General features: G+C 36.1%; 1 protein-coding gene across 1 annotated transcript in view; it reads right to left on the minus strand.

Moving 5' to 3' along the window:
- RMDN2 (regulator of microtubule dynamics 2) overlaps nt 1-20,745 on the minus strand; it is a gene marked incomplete at its 5' end in the record, with an annotated part of 47,926 nt that extends 27,181 nt beyond the window's left edge. Inside the window, 3 exon segments of the mRNA XM_036751029.1 lie at nt 648-750; nt 1,372-1,549; nt 20,273-20,745. Of these exon segments, the coding sequence (XP_036606924.1) occupies nt 648-750; nt 1,372-1,549; nt 20,273-20,727 (736 nt within the window).
- Nucleotides 20,746-21,472: the final 727 nt, after the last annotated feature.

Here is a 21,472-nt window from a genome sequence, read left to right on the forward strand (position 1 = left end):
TTTAAACTTCAAGAGTTATTATTAACACTAAATGAGTTTATCAGAGAGGTTGGTGAAGCTCTACCCCTGAACTTTCTAAAAATTTACTGACAGACTCATGATCAATTCAAATTGAGAATTTTAGACCTTGAAGGGACCTTAGGGATTATTTGGCTCAAATGACTAATTTTCCATATGAAAAATGAGTCTCATAGATTTTTCACAATTGTACAGCTAGGTATTAGTAGACTCAGAACACAGGTGTCCTATCTCCCAGTCCAATGTTCTTTCTAGTACCCCATGAAGATCAAGTGAGGTCTTTAGGTGTTATGTAACTATCACTACATGCTTTAGAAATTGCAAGTATCTTGGATATTGTGATTTACTTCAGCTCCTCTGTCTAATTAACATGTCCAGTTTTCCAAATTTCTGTTTGACCTTAAATATGAAGAGAAGATACATGTTTATTAGTCTAGATTTAATGACCAATAATGCATTACTTAATTGTATCTATCTCAATTAAGTAAAATAAAAGTAATTTTAAAATAATGATTTCAACTAAGAAATTTATAGATAATTGGTTTAATTTTCAGAATCTTTAGGGGTTTGGGTACATATCATAGCATAAGTTATAATAAGGTAATCGACTTTAAAAAATCACTACCTACCCTCAGAAGCATATTTTTTCTTTTCTTCCATATCTGTGGATAGATCACACATATCTGCATAAGCTCTAGTTAATCTCCAGATAAACTCAGTTTCACCTTTATACTAAAAAATAAAAAGTGAGAAAATATGTACATTAGATTAGATAATTGATTTGACTAAGAGTAAATGTTCTCTCTGAATGCAACTATTTAAGAATGGTGTTACAGATGACAGCCACCAATGTGAATGTCAGTGTATGCCAAAATAAGATTTGCAATTAAGGAAATTAGTCTCCATATGGTTATCTATAATCCTATGGTTTTAAACTGTTTAAATATTAGGGTCATAGATTAGTGCTGAAAGGGTCTTCAGAGTTCATTTAGTTTTACCCCGTTATTTTACAGTAGAGAAAACTGAGGTCAAAGGGAATGACCAATCCAAAGTTAGCCAGGTAGCAAATACCAGAGCTAGCTTTGGAGCCCAGGTCTTCTGATTTCAAATGCTGTGGTCTTCCTGTTATACCATTTTGCTTCTTCTGCTATACTGCACAGACACTGTATGACTCTGAATCTGAGAAGGCAGGTGCTAGTTTGCACACATCTGTCTTACCCTGCTTCCTCCTCTGCGTCTATTTACTATCCCCTCCATACCACAATGATGCATCAGACTAAGACTCTGTAGAGGAGATTTAATCAATAGCATACTTTAATCAATAAGAGTGTTATTTCATCATATTTCCCTTACCTTATTTTTATAGTGGCACAGGAGTTCAAAACTTTTCTGTTTATCAGAATCACTTTTTAAATGTAAGTCATCAATCATCTGAGTAAGAACAGGTAAGCTCAGTCTTTTTGCTGATTTTTTATTTGCCTTATGGCCAGCTAAATGCCCCTTTTCAGTGTCACTCTGAGCTGTAACATACCTAAGATTTCAGAAACAAGCATTAAAAAGCATCAAAAAGTTATTACAGATCATAAAGGATAAGGGTGTAGCACAGAGATAAGAACACAGTAGGAACTGAATAAATGCCCCTTGTTATTAAACATTTTGTGATAATTTCACAAGTTCTGCTTAATTCATAATAATTAATGTTATAGCATTCAATGTCTACAGTGACAGTTTCATTCTCATTGGCTTATGACTAAAAGCATTTAGCTTTACTAGATCTAATTGTGAACTTACAGTATACAACTACATAATTCAACATTGTTCATTGATTTGAAGCAATATAAAATCTCCTAACTCTAGTGCATTCAACAATTTTTGAGCAGAAATATATTGTAAATGTTCAAATTTCTTAAAAGTCATTTGTTATTGAGTTGTTTCAGTCACGTCCAACTCTCCATGACCCCATTTGCCGTTTTCATTGGCAAAGATACTGGAGTGATTTGCCATTTCCCTCTTCAGCTCATTTCACAGATGAGGAACTAAGGCACTAAGGTTAAGTGACTTGCACAGGGTCACACAGCTAGTAAGTGTCTGAGGCCAGATTTGAACTCAGGGCCTCCTGACTCCAGGGTCAGTCTGGTCCAGTCCAACCCAACCCAATCCAATTCAGTCCAATTTAATCCAATCCTTTGCAGTCCAATCCAGTCTAGTCCAATGAATAATATTAACCCTACTACATGTCAGGCACTGTGTTACTAGGCATAGGGAGATTTAAAAAGACAGTCCTTGACTTCAAGGAATTTACATTTTATGCTCAAGGGGGTGAGGGCAAAATGCAGCCTGATAGGTATAATCCAAGATGGAGTTTGGTAGGAGAGAAAGGGAATAAACTGGAAAATTAGTTTGTTAAGAAAACTTCAAGAAAGGAACAAGTTTCTAGACAAAAGTATCAGGGAAAGCTTCACAGAAGAGGTGATAACACCGAAGAGGTGATAACTAAATCAAGCCTTGAAGGAAGAGAAGGATTCTGAAAGATATCCATGTATGTGAAGGAGTGGGGGTGGGGTGGAGAGAAGAACAAGCATATCACACCCACAAAAACCTAATTATATCCAAATAACTGTAATTAGACTTGTCATAACACAAACTATACCTCTTAGATGGGATTAAAACTGTGTGTGTGCATGTGTGTGCACATGTGTGTGTGTGTGTAGATTAAAGATACAGATATTTCAGCATGGGTACTCAAATCTCATTAGTACTTCAGTTCTATCTGCTCCTCTGATTAAGAGTATTGATTGTTGTTACTGTTGTTGTCGGTTTTTAGTCGTGTCTGACTCCTCATGACTCTATTTGGGATTTTGTTAGCAAAGATACTGGAGGGGTTTGCCATTTCCTTCTCCAGCTCATTTTACAGATGAGGAAACTAAGGCAAATAGGGAGAAGTGACTTGCCCATGATCATACAGCTAGTAAGTGCCTGAGACCAGATTTGGACTCAGAAAGATGAGTCTTCCCGGCCCTATCTATTTTACCACCGAACTGCCTAGAGTATTGGAATGAATAGTAAAAAAAACTCCTGAAGTCCCTGTTTTAAGAAGGCTCCCAGGCCAGTCATCTCTTCAAACATACTGCTCATACATATCACCCAAGTGTTACATGTAGTATATTACCCGTGTAAGAAATGATATTATGTATGTATGATTACAAAAGGGCAATGTCATTGATTATATTCACAACGTTTATGCCATATGTTCTATATTCAATGTGGCAAATGTTATACAAGTATATGTGCTGTGCGGGTGACATAAATGGCACATGCTGTATATGATGTGTATCTGTTATAGCACATGTATGTGTGCATATATGTAGATAATAGATATAGATATGGATAACGATAAAGATATGTCAGTATTGGTGCTCATATCCCATCAGTATACTTTGGTTCTCTGATTGAATGGCTATACAAGTCTAGTCTATACAAGAAATATTATGAAGATAAAATTGCCAGGCCTTAGCAATAATTGGATATGGGTAGAGAAAGAAAGGGAGGAGATGAGAAGGACTCCTAGGTTGAGAGACTGGCTGATGGATAACGGTGGTACCTTTTACCACAGAATGGTAGTTATGGAAGACCAATATGTTTTAGAGAAAAGATAATGAGTTTGGTTTGGGTCATGTTGATTTTAAGATGTGTATGAGACATACAATTTGAAATGTCCAATAAGCATTTGGAGGTGTAAGAATGGTGATCAACAGAGAGATTAGGGCTAGATAAGTACATTTGAGAGTTATCAATATAAAGATGATAATTAAATCCATTTGAGCTGATCAGATCACCAAGTGAAATATAGTATAACAGAAGAAGAGAAGATAGGAAGAGAGAAAAAGAGAGCAGAAGAGATGAAAGAAGAGAAGTAGAGGAAAAAGGAAAAAAAGAGAAAAGAAAAGGAAAGGGCATAGGACAAAGCCCTAGGAGACAGCCATGGCTAGCAGATGTGACCTGGATGGAGAACCAGCAAAGCAGTCAGAAAGATAGGCAGACAACTTGGAAAGAAAGCAGCGTCATAAAAACCTAGAGAGAAGAGGAGGGTTCTGGGAAATGTCTAAGGCCAAAGATGAGGATTGAAAAAAGGACCTTAGATTTGGCCATTAAGAGATCACTGGTAACTTTACAGAGAGCAGTTTCAGTTGAATGATGAGATCAGAAGCTAGACTTTAGGGAGTTAAGAAGAGAGACACCTATTGTAGAAGGAAAGATTGAAGGATAAGTGAGAGTGGTGATGACAGATGGGGAGATCTGCTTAAAAGATGGGAATGAGATCACCAGCAGTTGGTGATGAATGACTGTACCTCAGAAGATGTGGACTAGAGATAAAACTCTGAGAATGGAAGCTGATGAGATCACCAAGTGAGATGGCAGAGAGGGGAAAGAGAGCAAGGCCCGGAGCAGAGGCCTGGGGAACACCTGCAGCTAGTGGTTGTAACCTGGATGAAGATTCAGCAAAGGAGTCTGAGGAACAGCCAGATAGGTCAGAAAGAGGCACGTCACAAAGACCAAGGGAGGAGAAAATAACCAAAAGGAGGTGATCACGGTGAATGTTACAAAGACATCAAGACATTGGTATGAAGGAGTGGTTAGGCACATGCTAGCACAATCAAAAGCCCTCAGTAGCATGTCAGTCAGCTAGACTTTGCTCACAACTCTGGCTTCAGCTCTTTCTTCAAAGCTTCTTGAAAGGACATCAATTATTTGTGCTCCGTGACCTTTTCCTCTTTGCTCTGTCAACAGTTAATCTATATTTGTCCCTTCTTTTTGTTACATCAGAGTTTAGCTCAGAAATCACCTGTAGTACAAGTGGACAGCCATTTCTAACATGGTCTTACATCCATGTTAACCAAACCACCTTGGTTGTTGGTCTTCACATTCTACCCTTTTTGTTACTATAATAAATCACAATGACCCTCCTTTGAGTTATTATACTGACCACACCAGCGCTCAATAACAATAGCTCTTATTTCTGTAGCCTTGTCAAAAAATTTACAAATCCCTTTCTTTACAATAAGCCTAGGGTTGGTGAGGACAAATGTTCCCACCATTTCCTAGAAAGGTAGTGATTTATCCAGAGACTTACAACTCGTAATTGACAGATCAAGAGTTTGGCCCTAAGTCCTTCCCCTCCAAGTTCAACATTCTTCCTAATATACTAAACTATTTCTAGTCTTTTCCAGGTAAATACAAAATTAAGTCCTACCTAGATAAGTTCAGGAAAAATCTAGAAGCACCCATACTCTTAAGTGTATACCAAAATGTTGCACCAAGAAAAACAATAAGCATGCCTATACAGTTTTTCCAACAGTAAATATAGAAGGAGCCATCTGTTCTCTCTTGGGTCTAGAGATACTAACTTTAAAATGCCACATTTACATACATTATTTTTGCCCTTTTTTGCCTTATTCTCACAGTATTCAAATTTGAAAAGGCTATATGGATATATATGTGTTGTTCTTGAATTTTTTTGGGAGGAGGAATAGTGAAACATTTCTTCACAGAGAGGTATATTCCTTATCTGCCATAGCTGCTTTGAAAGCTTGCTTAGAACGATTAAACAGATATGAAAGTGATGCTGTGGGGGCAGCTAGATGGCGCAGTGAGTAGAGCACCGGCCCTGGAGTCAGGAGGACCTGAGTTCAAATCCGGCCTCAGACACTTGACACATGTACTAGCTGTGTGACCTTGGGCAAGTCACTTAACCCCAATTGCCCTGCCTTCCCCCCTCAAAAAACAAAACAAAAAACAAAACAAAAAAAAAAACCAATGAAAGTGATGCTGTTTGGCTAAAGTAAAAGGAACTATGCTTAGGGATGTTATTGTGATCAAAACCACTAGGCACACGTAACAAATGTTACTTGCAGCTGCTGTGGCTGTGTAAGGCCAATAACACCAGCACGCAGGAGGGCTGCTAGCACAGGTTCTTTGATCTGCTTTTCCAAGGAAAGCAACTTTAAGGCGTTTACAATCTCACTTTAATTAAATGTACATATATCATTCACTTAGTTCAGGGGAAAAAGTCAGCACCCTGAACTTCAGAACAAATACCAACAGAAATTACAGAGAAAATATAAACAGAGCAAATAACACAAATCAATAGACAGGCTTCTAGTTGTCTAACTAAAGCTATATATACATAGTTATCAGAGAGAGAGGCACCAACATCTGGATTTTCGAAGCTGGGGGAGAGAAGGGGCTCCTTAACAGCTACCAAGAGTCTCCACACCAACACTCTTCCAATGAGTGAGCCCCTAAAGCAAAACCTCTCGTCTCACTGTTCTGAGAGTTCTAGCTTAACGACTACCCTCAGAGTATATATACCCTTTTTCAGGGCCTGAGGGCTTTACATGTCCTGTGACCTAATTAGCAAAAGGGTGTGGGCCTTCCTACAAACAAAGGCAAGACTCACTCAAAGGCACCTGATTGCCTTAGTGCTGAGAAGAACTCCAAAAGAAAAGACAGTAAAAAGTCCCACTTTGCTTGCCCTTACAGCACACAAACATGCCCACGCAAATAAAACTCATTTAGTAAAGCAAATACCCCATTCAAAGCCTCTTCCAATTACTTTCTAATACCAGTGATGAACAAGTCTTCCAAACGGGAAAAAGATGGTATTTCTGGCCATGGTAACCTTGGCTTCTGAATTGCTCTATCCATATCAGGCAGACTGAAAAAATTTTCACCACACTCTGTTTAATAGTAAAATATGCTAAATGGAGAAAAGGGAACACAAAAATAAACAGAGTAATATCTTGACCCAATCTTATAAATAATCTGATAAGTAATATCAAATAATATCTACTGTCTTCCTTCAGCAAAAGCTAAAACTCTTAAGTAAAACTAAACCATGGTTGCTAATGCATACTTTTTTCATTCACCTAATGTGTTTGAGGGAACAGTTTTAATTTTTTATGGATTGCAAATGGTATGGTTCTATATAATTTCTAGTTCTTAAAAAATTATTGTAAAGTATCATTTACCCACTGAAACTGACTGCACACTCCCGTGCAAAGGCCTGCTGCATATAAGTATGACATCCTTTCCAGTATACCATTCTAAGAAAGTAGGAGGAAGGTTAACTATAAGAGGAATGCTTTTCCAGATTTTCTGAAACCAAGGTGATAATGTCTATGTATACCTCTTTTAAATACTAGTTTGTTAAAAATGGATCTGCTTTCTTGAACTGCCTGTAGCATACATAGTAGACTGGGTTATTTTTGTTTACTATGAGATGTTTGTTTTAGAAAATCTTTTGATATAAGGGAGTGTGAATTAGAAATGGCAGTAGAATACAAACTCCTTGAAGGCAGGTACCTTTTCAGTTTTGTTTTTGTAATGTCAGCATGGTGCCTGGCACAGAGGAAGCCCTTAATAAATGTTTGTTGGAGTTAACTGAACTGAATAGGCAGCAATTATCACTAAACAATATGAAAGAAAATTAATAAATAGGTGAATTAGATATAGATATGTAATTAATACTAACAGTAGCTAACATTTACATAGCACTTAAATAGCTTACATGTTGTAGCTTACACTGTGCTAAGTGCTTTACAATTATCACCTCATTTGATTCTCACAACAACCCCTAGAGCTATGTGCCATTATTATCCCCATATTTTACAGATGAAGAAACTGAGGCAAAAAGGTTAAATGATTTGTCCATGGCAGCACAGCTAGAAAATGTCTGGGCTCAAATTTCAATTCAGGTCTTCCTGACTCCAGATCCAGTGCTCTATCCATTGTATCACATAAATGACCCTAAATTCACCCACAAATTTAATCACTACAGAATAACTGCCCCTCCATCATCACCATCACCACCACCACCACCACACCACTAGGAAAGATGTAAAAGAAATAAGAACCAAAAAGGGGTATAGAACCAAACAGAGATGTTCCTTTACCTAGACAAATTTAAAGCTTATTTTTATAGGAGTAATACAATGTTCATTTTGGGAATGACTAGTTTCTAAATTGACTCTAGAAATGATCTAAAAGAAATAATAGGGCTTCTGACCCTGTTTTAGACTGAATGATGGGGCTCTCATTATGTGAGTATAACCAGACCTGCCTGTGGTTATACTATATGGGGACTAATTGTAGAGGAAAGTGAAATATGAATTCCTTGGGCCTGCCTAAAATTTGCTTGGTGGAAAAACTGGTTAAATATAATCAAGTCACCCAGCATGTGTAGACTGAGATGAGTTTCCCCTCTTGGAGGGTGAGTGAAGTTTTGTGGTAACCTGTTCCTAGAAGATGCTGGTTTTACTTCATCATCACAATAGGGTATTGTAGTACTTTGACTTTTCAAGTTGCCATTTTTCCTTTTATTTTTCTTGGACAAAGAGGACCTCATTGTATAAATGACATTACTAATTACACTTGGACAGCAACTCCAGTTCTTTATAGCTTGAGAGGAATGAAGGCTAGTTGCCCCCTGCATGCTACAGTGGTCTAGTGAATCTGGAGGGGAAGCAGAGGTAGCCCCAGGCGAAATTCTACTTTGAGGCACATGAAGGATGATTTCATCACTCAAAGGGTATTCTGAGAGAATTCTATCCTCTTGAGTATTTGAGGTGCTATTATCTTGAGGTTCCTCTAATGAGTCTTCTCTTTGAGAGATGTCATCCCTATCTCCAGGTTTCCAGAGCAAAGAAGACAACCCAATTACGGAGAGGATAATGCTAGCCAGGCTCTGATGGTGACTCTGGTTAAGTGTATTTTGAGAACAAGGTTTGCTAGTATTTTCCTGACTGGTACTAGATTCAAGTAAGACCTGAGAGTGGCTCGTAGCAGCTCCATTTTGATCATACTTAGGTAAAAATTCACTCTGATTCACGTGAAGATCTATTTCATCTGTTGGATGGAATTCAGCCAGTGTTCTAAACTGTCCAACATCCAAGGTAATTCCGTCTTGCTGAGGGACAGTAGAAAATGAAATTTCACTACTTTTTTGATGTGTAGAGGGAATTGTATTTGCTTGAAGTGTAAGAAAACTATCATATTTTTCACCAATAGTAGTAGTTGCTTTAGAGCTAATGGAAATAACACTTTGTTGAATCACAGTGAAAAGTCTTTTTAATCCAAAGTCAGAGGACTCTTCACTCTTCTGAATATCACTGCAACTAGCAGGTTCTTTAGAAGTTACATTAACTCTGGTTTGCAGGCAGGAAGCTGACACGATATTCTGTTGAGAGCTAAGCAAACCTCTACTTGTAGAAGGTAAGTCAGCTATACCGTGCTTTTCTAAATTACTATTATTTTCCTTAGGAGAACACGTGACTGTATTTGCTAGAGAACTTTTGGTAACTTTACAAGAAACAAATAATCTATTTTCCTGAGAAACAGGGACAGCTCCATCTTGATGGGGACCAGAAGCAACTTGATCTTGAGGAGAGTCTGTACTGGATGCCCTGTCTGAAGTACAGCAGCTAAAGGAAGAAAAGTGTGAACATGAGGAAAAATACAGGGAATAGGGCAAAATCCTGATAAGTCCCTTAAGATAATATCATTATATAACATAGGAAAGAGAAGGAGAAATAATTTTTGGCTGTACAAGCTGATGTGGCTAATAGGACACTTAGTTGAATAAGCAGAAATAGCAGAGACCAAGATATTGCCTCTAACATACTTGCATATGATTTAGTTTGTAAAGACTTCATCCTTTAGGTAGGAGACCCAGAGAGATGAATTTTGAATTATATGGAAAACAAAGCAAGATGTCAAATTGGAATTAGATTCTTCAAAGGAAAGGCAGACTGTAGTATCTAAAAATATTAGGTCCTAATGTGCTTTGTAGAAAATTAACACAAACACATAAAGATAGATTAGTTTTAATTTAGATAGATTAAATAGATTAGTGTTTATAAGGTATGTGATATTTACATTTTTCAACAGTATCTTTGGAGATAAAGATAAAAATGAGCATTTAGACTGCCTAAAAGCTAATTATTGATGAATTTAAGAAAGCAGTAAAGCTTGGGTTGTAAATAAAAATAGTATCTCTTATCATGTCAAACATAATTAAATGGAAAACTAACATAAATATGGACCTACCTTAAGCACTTTCCCATACTGATAGTCTTAACAAATCTGAAACTATATTTGACTCCTTTCCTACGCCACCATATTTGATTAACTAAGTGTAAGAAATGCTTTACAAGTAGGGCAAAATCATATAGTAACAAAGAAGCATAAAGAGTGAACATAGCAACAACAGAGAATGTGATGACAGTGGACAGAATACGATGACATCAGTTCAGAATAAAATTGTTTTATGAATTGCTTTTCTAAACTAATCCAAGTGAATGTAGAAAGACTGCTCTAACTTGGTTACATGTGTAGTACAAATTCAACTAAACAATTCAATTCAAATCCAATTCTATTGAACAAAAGTTTATCTGACAGCTACTGCGTGCGAAAGTCACCATGTTATATGATAGGGATACAAAGATTAAGAAAAAGACACCCTCCTTAACACCAAAGAGGTTACAACTGAATAAAGTAAGATGATTACACAATCATGGCACATGATTGTGTAAATTTGGGGGCCTTCCTTCAGCTGGAGGAATTAGAAAAGGCTTCATGGCACTATAAGGTGCCACTAGAGATGGCACTAGAGTAAGTCCTTGAAAGATTAAGTATTATAAAAGGGAGATTTCTCATGCAGTAGGCTTAGCCAGGACAAATACACAAAAGCAAAAAGAGAAATACCAAGATTGGGTCAACTTAGCTGGAACTTAAGAGTATATGAAAAGGAATAATGTTAAAAATAAATAGAAAGGTAGATTGACATTAGATCATCAAGGGGCTTGAAGTGTTATCTTACAGCAGTAAAGGGCCACTGAAAGGTTCAAAGAGCAGTACTACGATCATTAGGGAAAGATCATTTTGGCAGCTATGTAAAGAGAAAATTGAAGAGAGGAGAAGCTAGGTGCAGGGTGACTAGTTAGGTGGCTATTATAACAGTCTAGGCAAGAGTTAAAGAATCTGATTGGAAAAATCAGGGAGAGAGAACTTGGGAGTGAATTAATGTTTTAAGGCGAAAATGTCAACTCCTCATTTTATTGTTTGGGTCTGTGATTTCACAGGTATAGGAAAATCTTAATAAGGAAACTTCTACCAGCATAGATTAGTATCTGGCCTGCAAATTTATTTTTTAAGAGAGTTGGTTGGGGCACAAAGAGGTGCCAGAATCATACAATTCATGTAGATCAAAGACAGAACTTGAATCCAACTCTTTTTGACTCCACGGGCATCTAGTTCTCTACCACTAAACCATATTGCATTGAATCCTTTTCATTACTATAATAATAAGTGTTAGGATAACATACAGGAATTCTGGAATCAAAGAGGGAAGAGTGGATGCTGGATAAAGCTAGCAGGAAGCAAACAATTTATTAGCATTATGAAGTAACCTCACAGAAGCAAGAAGGGCAGAAAAATTTCTTAAATTTTTATTTAATTATTGTTATTATTTTTTGCAGACAAAAAATCTATTCTTCTCCCTTCCATTTAACCCCATTGGGAAAAAAAGAAAAGCAAAACACTTGTAGCACATGCAGATAATCAAACAAAACTAATTCCTTCATTAGATAAGTTCAAATAGCATATGTCTCAATCTGTACCTTGAGTCTATCACTTCTCTCTCAGCAGAGCCCATTTTATCATGGGTCCTCTGGAATTATGGTTATAGTTGGTCATTATGTTGATCAGAATCATTAATATTTTCAAAATTCTCTTTAAAATACTGTTGTTATTGTATAAATTGTTCTCCCAGGTACCCCACACACTTCTCATACTCATCATGTCCAAACAAAAGACACATTATATCCCACCCCAAATGTCTCCCCTCTTCCCAATGTTCTTTTTACTGCTGAAGGTGCCCCCATCATCCCAATCACCCAAGCTTAGAACCTTAGTCACCCTTTACTCCTCACTTGAATTTACGTATCCAATCTGTTTCCAAGTAATGTTCCTCCCTTCACTCACATCTGTCCCCTTCTCTCCAAGGCATACAGGTACTGCCTGGGGCAGGTGCTTATCACCTCACACCAGGACTACTGCAGTAACCTCCTGGTTGGTCTTCCTTGACTCCGGTGTCTCCCTACTTTTAGCCCATCCTCCTTTAAAGCTCTATAGTCTTCCCAAAGCACAGGTTTGACAATATCCATATATTAAATAAACTCCAATAGCACCTATTACCTCCAAGATCAGGCATAAACTGCTGTTTGGCTTTTAAAGCTCTTCATGACCTGGCCCCTTCCTATCTTTCCAGTCATCTTACACTTTCCTCCCCTCCATATACTCTATGATCTCACATTGGACACCCAATTCTCTGATTTTTTACTGGCTGTCCCCTATGCTTGGAATGCTCTCTCCTCACCTCTGCCTTCTGACTTGGTGCTAATCCCACCTTCTGCAAGAGGCCTTTCTTGGTCACAACTCTCTACTCTACCTCACTCCACCCTGCCCCACCCTCAGTATGCTTTCCTAATGCTTTTCCTCTGAGACTACCTCCCATATAAACCAGATAAATAGATAATAAAGAGATTTTTTTTTGTAAGTCAGAAGCCAAACTGCAGAGCGTTTAGCAAAGAGTAAGGGAGGAAGTGTATCTATTACACACAGCTTTCTCAAGGAGTCTGGCCATAAATGCGGAGGAGACACACAGAACTGTAGCTAGTGGAGATGTCAGGAAGGACCAAGTAAGTGTTTTTTAAACATGGGGGAGATTTGGATATGTTTGAGGGTAGTAGCAGGAAAGCAACCAGTAAAAAAGGAGAGACTGCAGATTAGTGAAAGGATGATAGCTGGAGCAATGCTTGGAGAAAATTATATGAACTGGGTTCAAGAGTGCACACAGAGGAATTTGTCTTGAAAAGAAGGGCGCAAGGGTGAAGAAGGAGATTAGAGGGAGAGGCATCTTAGTGATGTGAGAGGAGGACAAGAAAAGAAAAGGATCTCTGGGAGTCCGCAAAGCACATGGTAGTCTTCAATTGAAGGGAGGATTGAGGAAGAGCAGATAAATTTGCCACTTCCAGGTACCTTTTAACCTTATCATGGAAAGAACTAGAAGGGGCCTTAGAGCATGATACAGTGGAAAGACTCCAAACTGCATTTGGAGTCAGAAGACCTGGATTTTGAGGTTATAATAACTTTCTCCCTGTATCCACCTCTCTCATTTATTACCTGTGGGATCCTGGACATAACCTCTCGGGAACTCAGTTTTTTCATCAGTAAAATGGAGGAATTGGACTAGATGATCTCTAAGATCCCTTCAACTTCTAAATCTGTGATTCTTTGAAAATCCAACCTAGTCCTTTATGTTACAAACAAGGATACTGAGGGCCCAAGATTTTGATTTACTTGCCTAAGGTCACCCCAGAATTAGAACTCAAGTCCATTAGTTGCATATCTAGTGCTCTTTATCTTATACAACACTTCCTCTCTTAACCTCCAGGTAACCCAACAGATATTTTTCCTTTATTCAATTAATGTTTAAAAGAAGACATACAGGTATTAGTACCACATGATGATTAACCTTAACTTTCTTTCTAAATAAACAAATAGGTAGCAGTAATAAAACACAGTAACACAAATTTAAACTCCAGTCACATGTGTGTAAATAAACATATATGTATACATATTATACATGTGTGTATATGTATATGTAAATCAAAATTCTGTCTATATAATAAGCACAACAACCAAAAGAGACAGTTTATACAATAACCCTATAAAAGGAAAAGTATTGCTCACTTCTTAAATTGAACATTATTTATGCTCTGCTAAAAGAATAAGAGAGATTCTTCATCTTTAACTTATATTCATTCTGTAAACTATCTCACCTCAGCAATATGGTCAATGTATACCTTTCTGCTTCACCTGACTGCATCTTGCATCATTAGTTTTTTCATAAGATTTGTATATCTCTGATTTTCCATTTTGATAGTATAGTCCCTGGACAGATCCCAACCTCCCAGAGCCCTGCTTCTCACTTTGTTACTATACCCTATGTAGCTTTTCTGGGTCAGATGCTGGCATACTGACTTGAGATATTTCTTTTTTTTCCCTAGCTCTGGCAGGTTGAAAAACCAAATATTTGCCCTTGAAGGGCACAGTAACTTCATTCCCAATGTCGGAAGAAAGCTTTTATAACCTCCGAAATTTGGAAATTACAGTTTGGATCAATTTTGTCAGTATAAGGCTCACTAATATTTTGTTAGTCATAAGAAATTAACAGAAAGGAATATGATACTTTTATTAAGCTATGACAATAAAAATGTGTCAGGAATAGGTAAAAAGCCTATTCATTTTAGGGTAAGATTACTCCTAAAGAGCAGCAAGAATGGGGAACCTGCAGCCTTGAGCCACATATGGCCTTCTAGGTCTTTGAGTATGGCCTTTTGACTGAGTCCAAATTTTACAGAACAAATCCTTTTATTAAAGGGATTGGTTCAGTGAAGTTTGGATTCAGTCAAAGGGCCACACAGACCAGAAAACAGGCCAGGAAATCAGTGACCACATCTCTCCTTAAATCATACCACCTTAGAAGAACTAAAAACTTACAGAATTAGCTCTGGAATTTGGCTATAATATTCCTAGGAGTTTTGATTTTGGGACTTCTTTCAAAAGATGATTAGTGGATTCTTTTGATTTCTATTTTACCCTCTGGTTCTAGGATATCAGCACAATTTTCCTCAATAATTTCTTGGAATATGATGGCTAGGCTCTTTTATTGATCAAGAATTGTCTTGGACCTTTGTATTGCTGAGAATAGCTGTCATTTACAGTTGCAGCATTCAAATTCTTAAGGAAAAAGTTAAATGAGTTACAGAAGAAACTAGACAGTAAAAATGATTCTAGTGGCAGACTTCAACTTTCCTCTCTCAAAACTAGATAAATCTAAACAACAAATAAACAAAAAAGAAGTTAAGAATTTTATAAAAGTTAAATATGATAGATCTATGGAGAAAACTGAATGGGAATAGAAAGGAATATACTTTTTTTCTCAAGAGATACATGGCACCTACACAAAAATTGACCATGTATCAGGGCATAAACATCTTACAACCAAAAGCAGAAAAGAAATATTAAATGCACTCTTTCAGATCATAATATAATAAAAATTACATTCAATAAAGAGCCATGGAAAGATAGATTAAAAATTAATTGCAAACTAAATAATCTAATCCTAAAGAATGAGTGGACCAAAGAACAAATCATAGAAACAACTAATAATTTCATTAGAGAGAATTACAACAATGAGACAATATGTCAAAATTTATAAGATGCAGTCAAAGCAATACTTAGGGAAAATTTTATATTACTAAACACTTACACCAATAAAATAGGGAAAGGACACATTAATGAATTGGGTGTGCAATTAAAAAAATATAAGAAGAACAAATTAAAAATCTCTAATTAAACAACAAATTGGAAATCCTGAAAACCAAAAGTGAGATTAATAAAATTGAAATGAAAAAACCACTGAACTAATATAAATAAAACTAGGAACTGGTTTTATGAAAAACCCAATAAAATGAATTATTGGTTAATTTGATTTTTAAAAATGGAAAAAAAACCAAATTACCACTAACAAAAATGAAAAGGGTGAATTCACCACCAATGAAGAGGAAATTAAAGCCATTTTTAGTAGATATTTTACCCAATGACATATCAATAAGTCTGACAATCTAAGTGAAATGGATGAATAAATATTTACAAAAATATAAATTGCCCAGATTAACAGAAGAGGAAGTAAAATAAGTAATCCTATCTTAGAAAAAGAAGTTGAACAAGTCATTAATGAACTCCCTAAGAAAATATCCCCAGAACCAGATGGATTCACAAGTGAATTCTACCAAACATTTCAAGAACAATTAATTCTAATATCATATAAATTATTTGGAAACATAGGCAAAGGAATACTACCAAATTCCTTTTATGACAGAAATGTGGTGCTGATAGCTCCATCAAGAAGAGTAGAGAAAGAAAACTACAGTCCAATTTCCTTAACGAATATTGATGCAAAAATTTTAAATAAAATACTAACAAAGAAATTACAGCAATATATAACAAAGGTCATATGCTATGATCAGGTGGGATTTATTCCAAGAATGTAAAGCTGGTTCAATATTAGGACAAGTATCGGAATAGTCGACCATATCAATAAGAAAACCAATTAAAATCATGTGATTATCTCAACAGATACAGAAAAAGTTTTAGACAAAATATAACACTCATTCCTATTTTTAAAATTAATTTTTAGTTTTCAACATTCATTTCCACAAGATTTCGAGTTCTAAATTTTCCCCACATCTCTCCCCTACCCCCCACCCCAAGATGGCATGCATTCTGATTTACTCCTTCTCCCAGTCTGCCCTCCCTTCTATCACCACCCCCACCCCCCTTATCCTCTTCCCCCTTACTTTCTTGTAGGGCAAGAAAGATTACTATGCCCTATTGCCTGTATATCTTATTTCCCGGTTGCATGTAAAAAGAATTTTTAATGTTTGTTTTTAAAACTTTTAGTTCCAGATTCTCTCCCTTCTTCCCTCCCCACCCACCCTCATTGAGAAGGCAAGCAATTCAATATAGGTTATACATGTGTAGGTATGCAACACATTTCCATAACAGTCATATTGTGAAAGACTAACTATATTTCCCTCCATCCTATCCCAACCCCTATTTATTCTATTTTCTCCTCTGACCCTGTCCCTTTTCAAAAGTGTTTGCTTCTGACTACCCCCTCCCCCAACTGTCCTCCTTTCTATCATCCCCCACTCTCATCCCTTTCCCCCCTGCTTTCCTGTAGGGTAAGATACCCAAATGAACACTCATTCCTATTAAAAACTCTAGAAAGTGCAAGAAAAAATGGAGCTTTCCTTAAGGTGATTAGTATTTATCTAAAACCAACTGCAAGTATTATTTGTAATGGGGATGAGCTAGAAACCTACCCAATGAGATCAGGGGTGAAGTAAGGATGCCCATTATCATTGCTATTATTCAATATTGTACTAGAAATGCTACAGCAATAAGAGAAGAAAAGAAATTAAAGGAATTGTAATCAGCAATGAGGAAACAAAACCATTACTCTTTGCAGATGATATGATAGTATACTTGGAGAATCCCAGAGAGTCAACTAAAAAACTAGTTGAAATAATTAACAACTTTAGCAAAGTCACAGGTTATAAAATAAACCCGCATAAATCATCAGTATTTCTACATATTACCAACAAAGTCCAGCAGCAAGAGATAGAAAGAGAACTTCCATTTAAAATAACTGGAGATGATAATAAATGTTTGGGAGTCTACCTGCCAAGATAAACTCAAGAACTATATGAAAACAATTACAAAACACTTTTCACACAAATAAAGTCAGATCTAAACAACTGGACACATTAACTGCTCATGCGTGGGCCAATTCAATATAATAAAAATGACAATTGTACCTAAGTCAATATATTTATTCAATGCTATGCCAATCAAACTACCAAAAAATTATTTTATAGAGCTGGAAAAAGTAATAACAAAATTCATCTGGAAGAACAAAAGGTCAAATATGTCATGGGGCTTAATGGAGAAAAAAATGTAAAGGAAGGCGGCTAAACTACACCAGATCTCAACAAAACAGTAATCATCAAAACAATCTGGCACTGGTTTAGAAATAGAGTGGTAGATTAGTGGAGTAGTTTAGGTACTCAATACACAGTAGGAAACAACCATAGTAATCTGGTGTTTGATAAACGCAAAGATCCAGACTTTGGGGACGAGAATTCGCTATATGACAATAGCTGCTAGGAAAACTGGAAAATAGTTTGGCAGAAACTAGGTAGAGCCCAATACTTCACACTACATACCAAGATAAGCTTAAAATAGGTACATAGTTTAGAAATAAAGAGTGATACCACAAGCAAATTAGGGGAGCATCAGAACTATGGATAAGAGAAGAATTTATTACCAAATATGAGACAGACAGAATTACTAGATGTAAAATGGACAATTTTGATTATGTTAAATTTAAAAGTTTTTTCTGCAAAAGAAATTTGCTGCCCACTTCCCCATGGAGAAGTGAGCACAAAATGAGCACATACAGGTATATATTTTTAGTTCTAGTGAGGAAATTTGTTTTGCTTGATCAACCATGTTTTTTTTGTTTTTTTTTTTGTTTTTGGCAGGGCAATTGGGGTTAAGGATCAACCACATTTTTAACTGGGGTTTTGCTGATTCCGGATTTTCTTGATTTGTCAATTGTCTTAATTTCTTAACTGAGAAGAATGAGGTGGGATCGGAGGGACAGAAGGTAAATGTTTGCTGACTGAAAAAAATAATAAAATTTAGTTAAAAAAGAAAGCCCTTTGACCCAGCAATACCACTTCTAGGGCTATGTCCCAAAGAGATCATACAAATTAAAAAAGGACCCACATGTACAAAAATATTTATAGTAGCTCTTTTTGTAGTAGCCAAGAATTGGAAATTGAGGAGATGCCCATCAATTGAGGAATGACTGAACAAGCTGTGGTATATGAATGTAATGGAATACTATTATGCTATAAGAAATGATGAGCAGGTGGACTTCAAGAAAACCTGGACTTAGGTGAACTGATGCTCAGTGAAGTGAGCAGAACCAGGAGAATATTGTACACAGTTACAGCCACATTGTGCAATGACTAACTTTGATAGACTTATCTCTTCTTAGCAATGCAAGGATCTAAGATAACTTCAAAAGACTCATGATGTAAAATACTGTCCACATCCAGGAAAAGAACCATGGAGTCTGAATGTAGATCAAAGAATACTATTTGCTCTCTCTGTTTCTTCTTTCTCGTGGTTTCTCCCAATGGTTCTAATTCTTTTTTACAACATGACTAACATGAAAATATGTTTAATACAAATGTCTAAGTAGAGCCTATATCAGATTGCACACTGTCTTGGGGTAGGGGTAGGAGAGGGAAGGGAAGAAAATTTGGAACTCAAAATCTTACAGAAGCAAATGTTGAAAACTAAAAATAAGTTAATTAATTTTTAAGAAAGAAAGAAAGAAAAAAGCCAGGGGAACCTAGAATGGAGTACTCAAGTCAATGAAACTGCAGACCTACCAAATTACCAAAGTAAGATATTTCAGTGGTTGTATTAAAGCACGTCTAATAACTTGGGTGGTTAGAGTGTAGCTAGAATAATCTGTAAATGACAAAGTTCAAAACATTTTTTAACTTTCAAAGACTTCATCTTAATTCTATGCTCTGAGTTAAAAAAGTCAGGTAAGTGATTTTTTTAATTATATTTACAGAGTGATAATCAACTCCAGATAACCTAAATATTATATTTATAAAGAGATAGATCATAAACTAAAATTCATTAGAGGAAAAATGTTTTATAAAATATATATTCATATATATGGTCAAATTTCTGACTTCATAATTATCAATAAATTATCAAATTTCCTTTATATTCTAAAATATTTATTTTGTTTGTTAAAAAAGTTTTAAATCTCTGGTCCTCAGTTTTTAAATGGATTTTAATTGTTTTCTTTATAAAACAATAAGCAAAAATGAAAAACAAAAACCCTAATTGTTACTTTTTACTTGTATTTGGTTTATGATTAGGAAGCAATGTACTAGGCAATATATAAGTTACCTTCCTGGAGTCTTCAAAAGGCTACTGAAAGGATAAAGCTTTGCAAGTTCTAAAGCATTATACTACATATGAGACGATGATGATGATAAAGAAGAAATAAATAATCCCAAGAATTGACATACTGGGTCAAGTTCATGGGTCATGTAGCTCAGTATTGTGTTGCCAAGAGGACTCAAGGGGCATACCCTAGGACATCGTTGCTGTTGACCTCCTTGATGCTAACCTTAAAGGTTACTTACATCTCTATTTTCTTAGTAGCCATAATAACTCTGCCATTTATATTGGCCCACACCCTTTTATAAACCTTTCCTATTTTCTGCCTCTACTTCTTTGTAGGTAATGAGTTCCAAGAAGACATTTATAACCCACCCATAACCAGGTTACAATAGTTAAGTGGAGCACCAGGTTACTGGCCAACAGTTAGGCCAGGTTTATCCTTGAGTACTCTCAGGTGGTGGCCATGTGGTCTCAAAGTCTTTGATGTTTTTTGTTGTTATTGGACTTGGAACTTCTGTTGACATTACAATAGTTAATTCACTTTAAGCAACATTTTGCGCAGACTTACCCTCCTTCACTTTCTGCCTCTTCGGAACTATTGCTAGTTGAGATGCCCCTGCCTGCCTCGGCTTTTTTCTTTCTAGCTACTTGATGCTGAGGACTTGTCCTGCGGGTAGCTATCTTCCCTCGGAGTTCAACTCGAACATGTTTCTCCAACTCTGGAATGGCTTCTTTGAGAAATTTGACTTCCTCTTTGAGTTCTTCCACACTCATCAGTAAATCATTTAATTTCTCCAGTATCTGAAATTGACTTTGCTGTAACACCACTACTGGTCCTCTTTCACTGTGAACTGCATCTTGCAAATCAATTGAATGAAATTCATTGCTTAATGACAGAAATTTAGGCAAATTCATTGTTGTGCCAGGTTTACGAATTTTTTGATACCACACAATGATCAAGCTTATTCCAGCAGTCCCCATCACGATGCCAAATATTAATCCTTTACTTGTAGATTGAGACATTTCTCTGTTCTCTTGTTTCTGAAATTACAAATAGAAATATAAATGAATATTGTTTTTTGGCTTTGTCCAATAAAAGCCACAATGTGCAGTTCATTTTAAAGAATTCTGTACCCAAGACCATATTTTTTTAAATTTATAAAAATGGAAACAAATATAATATTACTTAAAATGGTGCTGGAAGTTATATATTTAGAGAGTAAAATCCAAATAAAGCATTAGGAAAAATATTTTTTACTGAACTCTTTTGTGATAATAGCTCCATTAAAATCAGTCCAGAAAAAAAAAATAAAGGTAGCCGCTACCTACTGACATACCGCAAAGGAAGATTATTTGTGGAACTTTCATAAAAATCTAACTTGTTGCTGAACAGTCATAGACGGTTTCTATAAAAGTGTGTTCCTTAGGGTTGGTTCAAAGAAATTACTGAGGATATTTACCACCAAAGGACTAAGATGTTCTGAGAAAATGACTATATTCTGCAAGAAATAAAGAATGAACTATAGGAACTCAGTAGCATGGGAAATATAATGGTTTTCCCAAAAGGTACATAAAGCAGAAAAATGCACATTTTTGCATTCTAACTTTCATTATATGGTAGCATAAGTTCACTAATATTTGTAAAACTGTTATAAGTTACCCTTTGTTTTATTCTGTTTAGTTTTACTTTTCTAATGGTTTTACCCCACAGTACTTTCATAGCAACTTCATAAATAAAACTTGAATCATTTAAACTAGCCAAACACAT

Source organism: Trichosurus vulpecula, chromosome 3, assembly GCF_011100635.1.
Source record: "Trichosurus vulpecula isolate mTriVul1 chromosome 3, mTriVul1.pri, whole genome shotgun sequence".
In the NCBI taxonomy this organism is placed as follows: Eukaryota; Metazoa; Chordata; class Mammalia; order Diprotodontia; family Phalangeridae; genus Trichosurus; species Trichosurus vulpecula.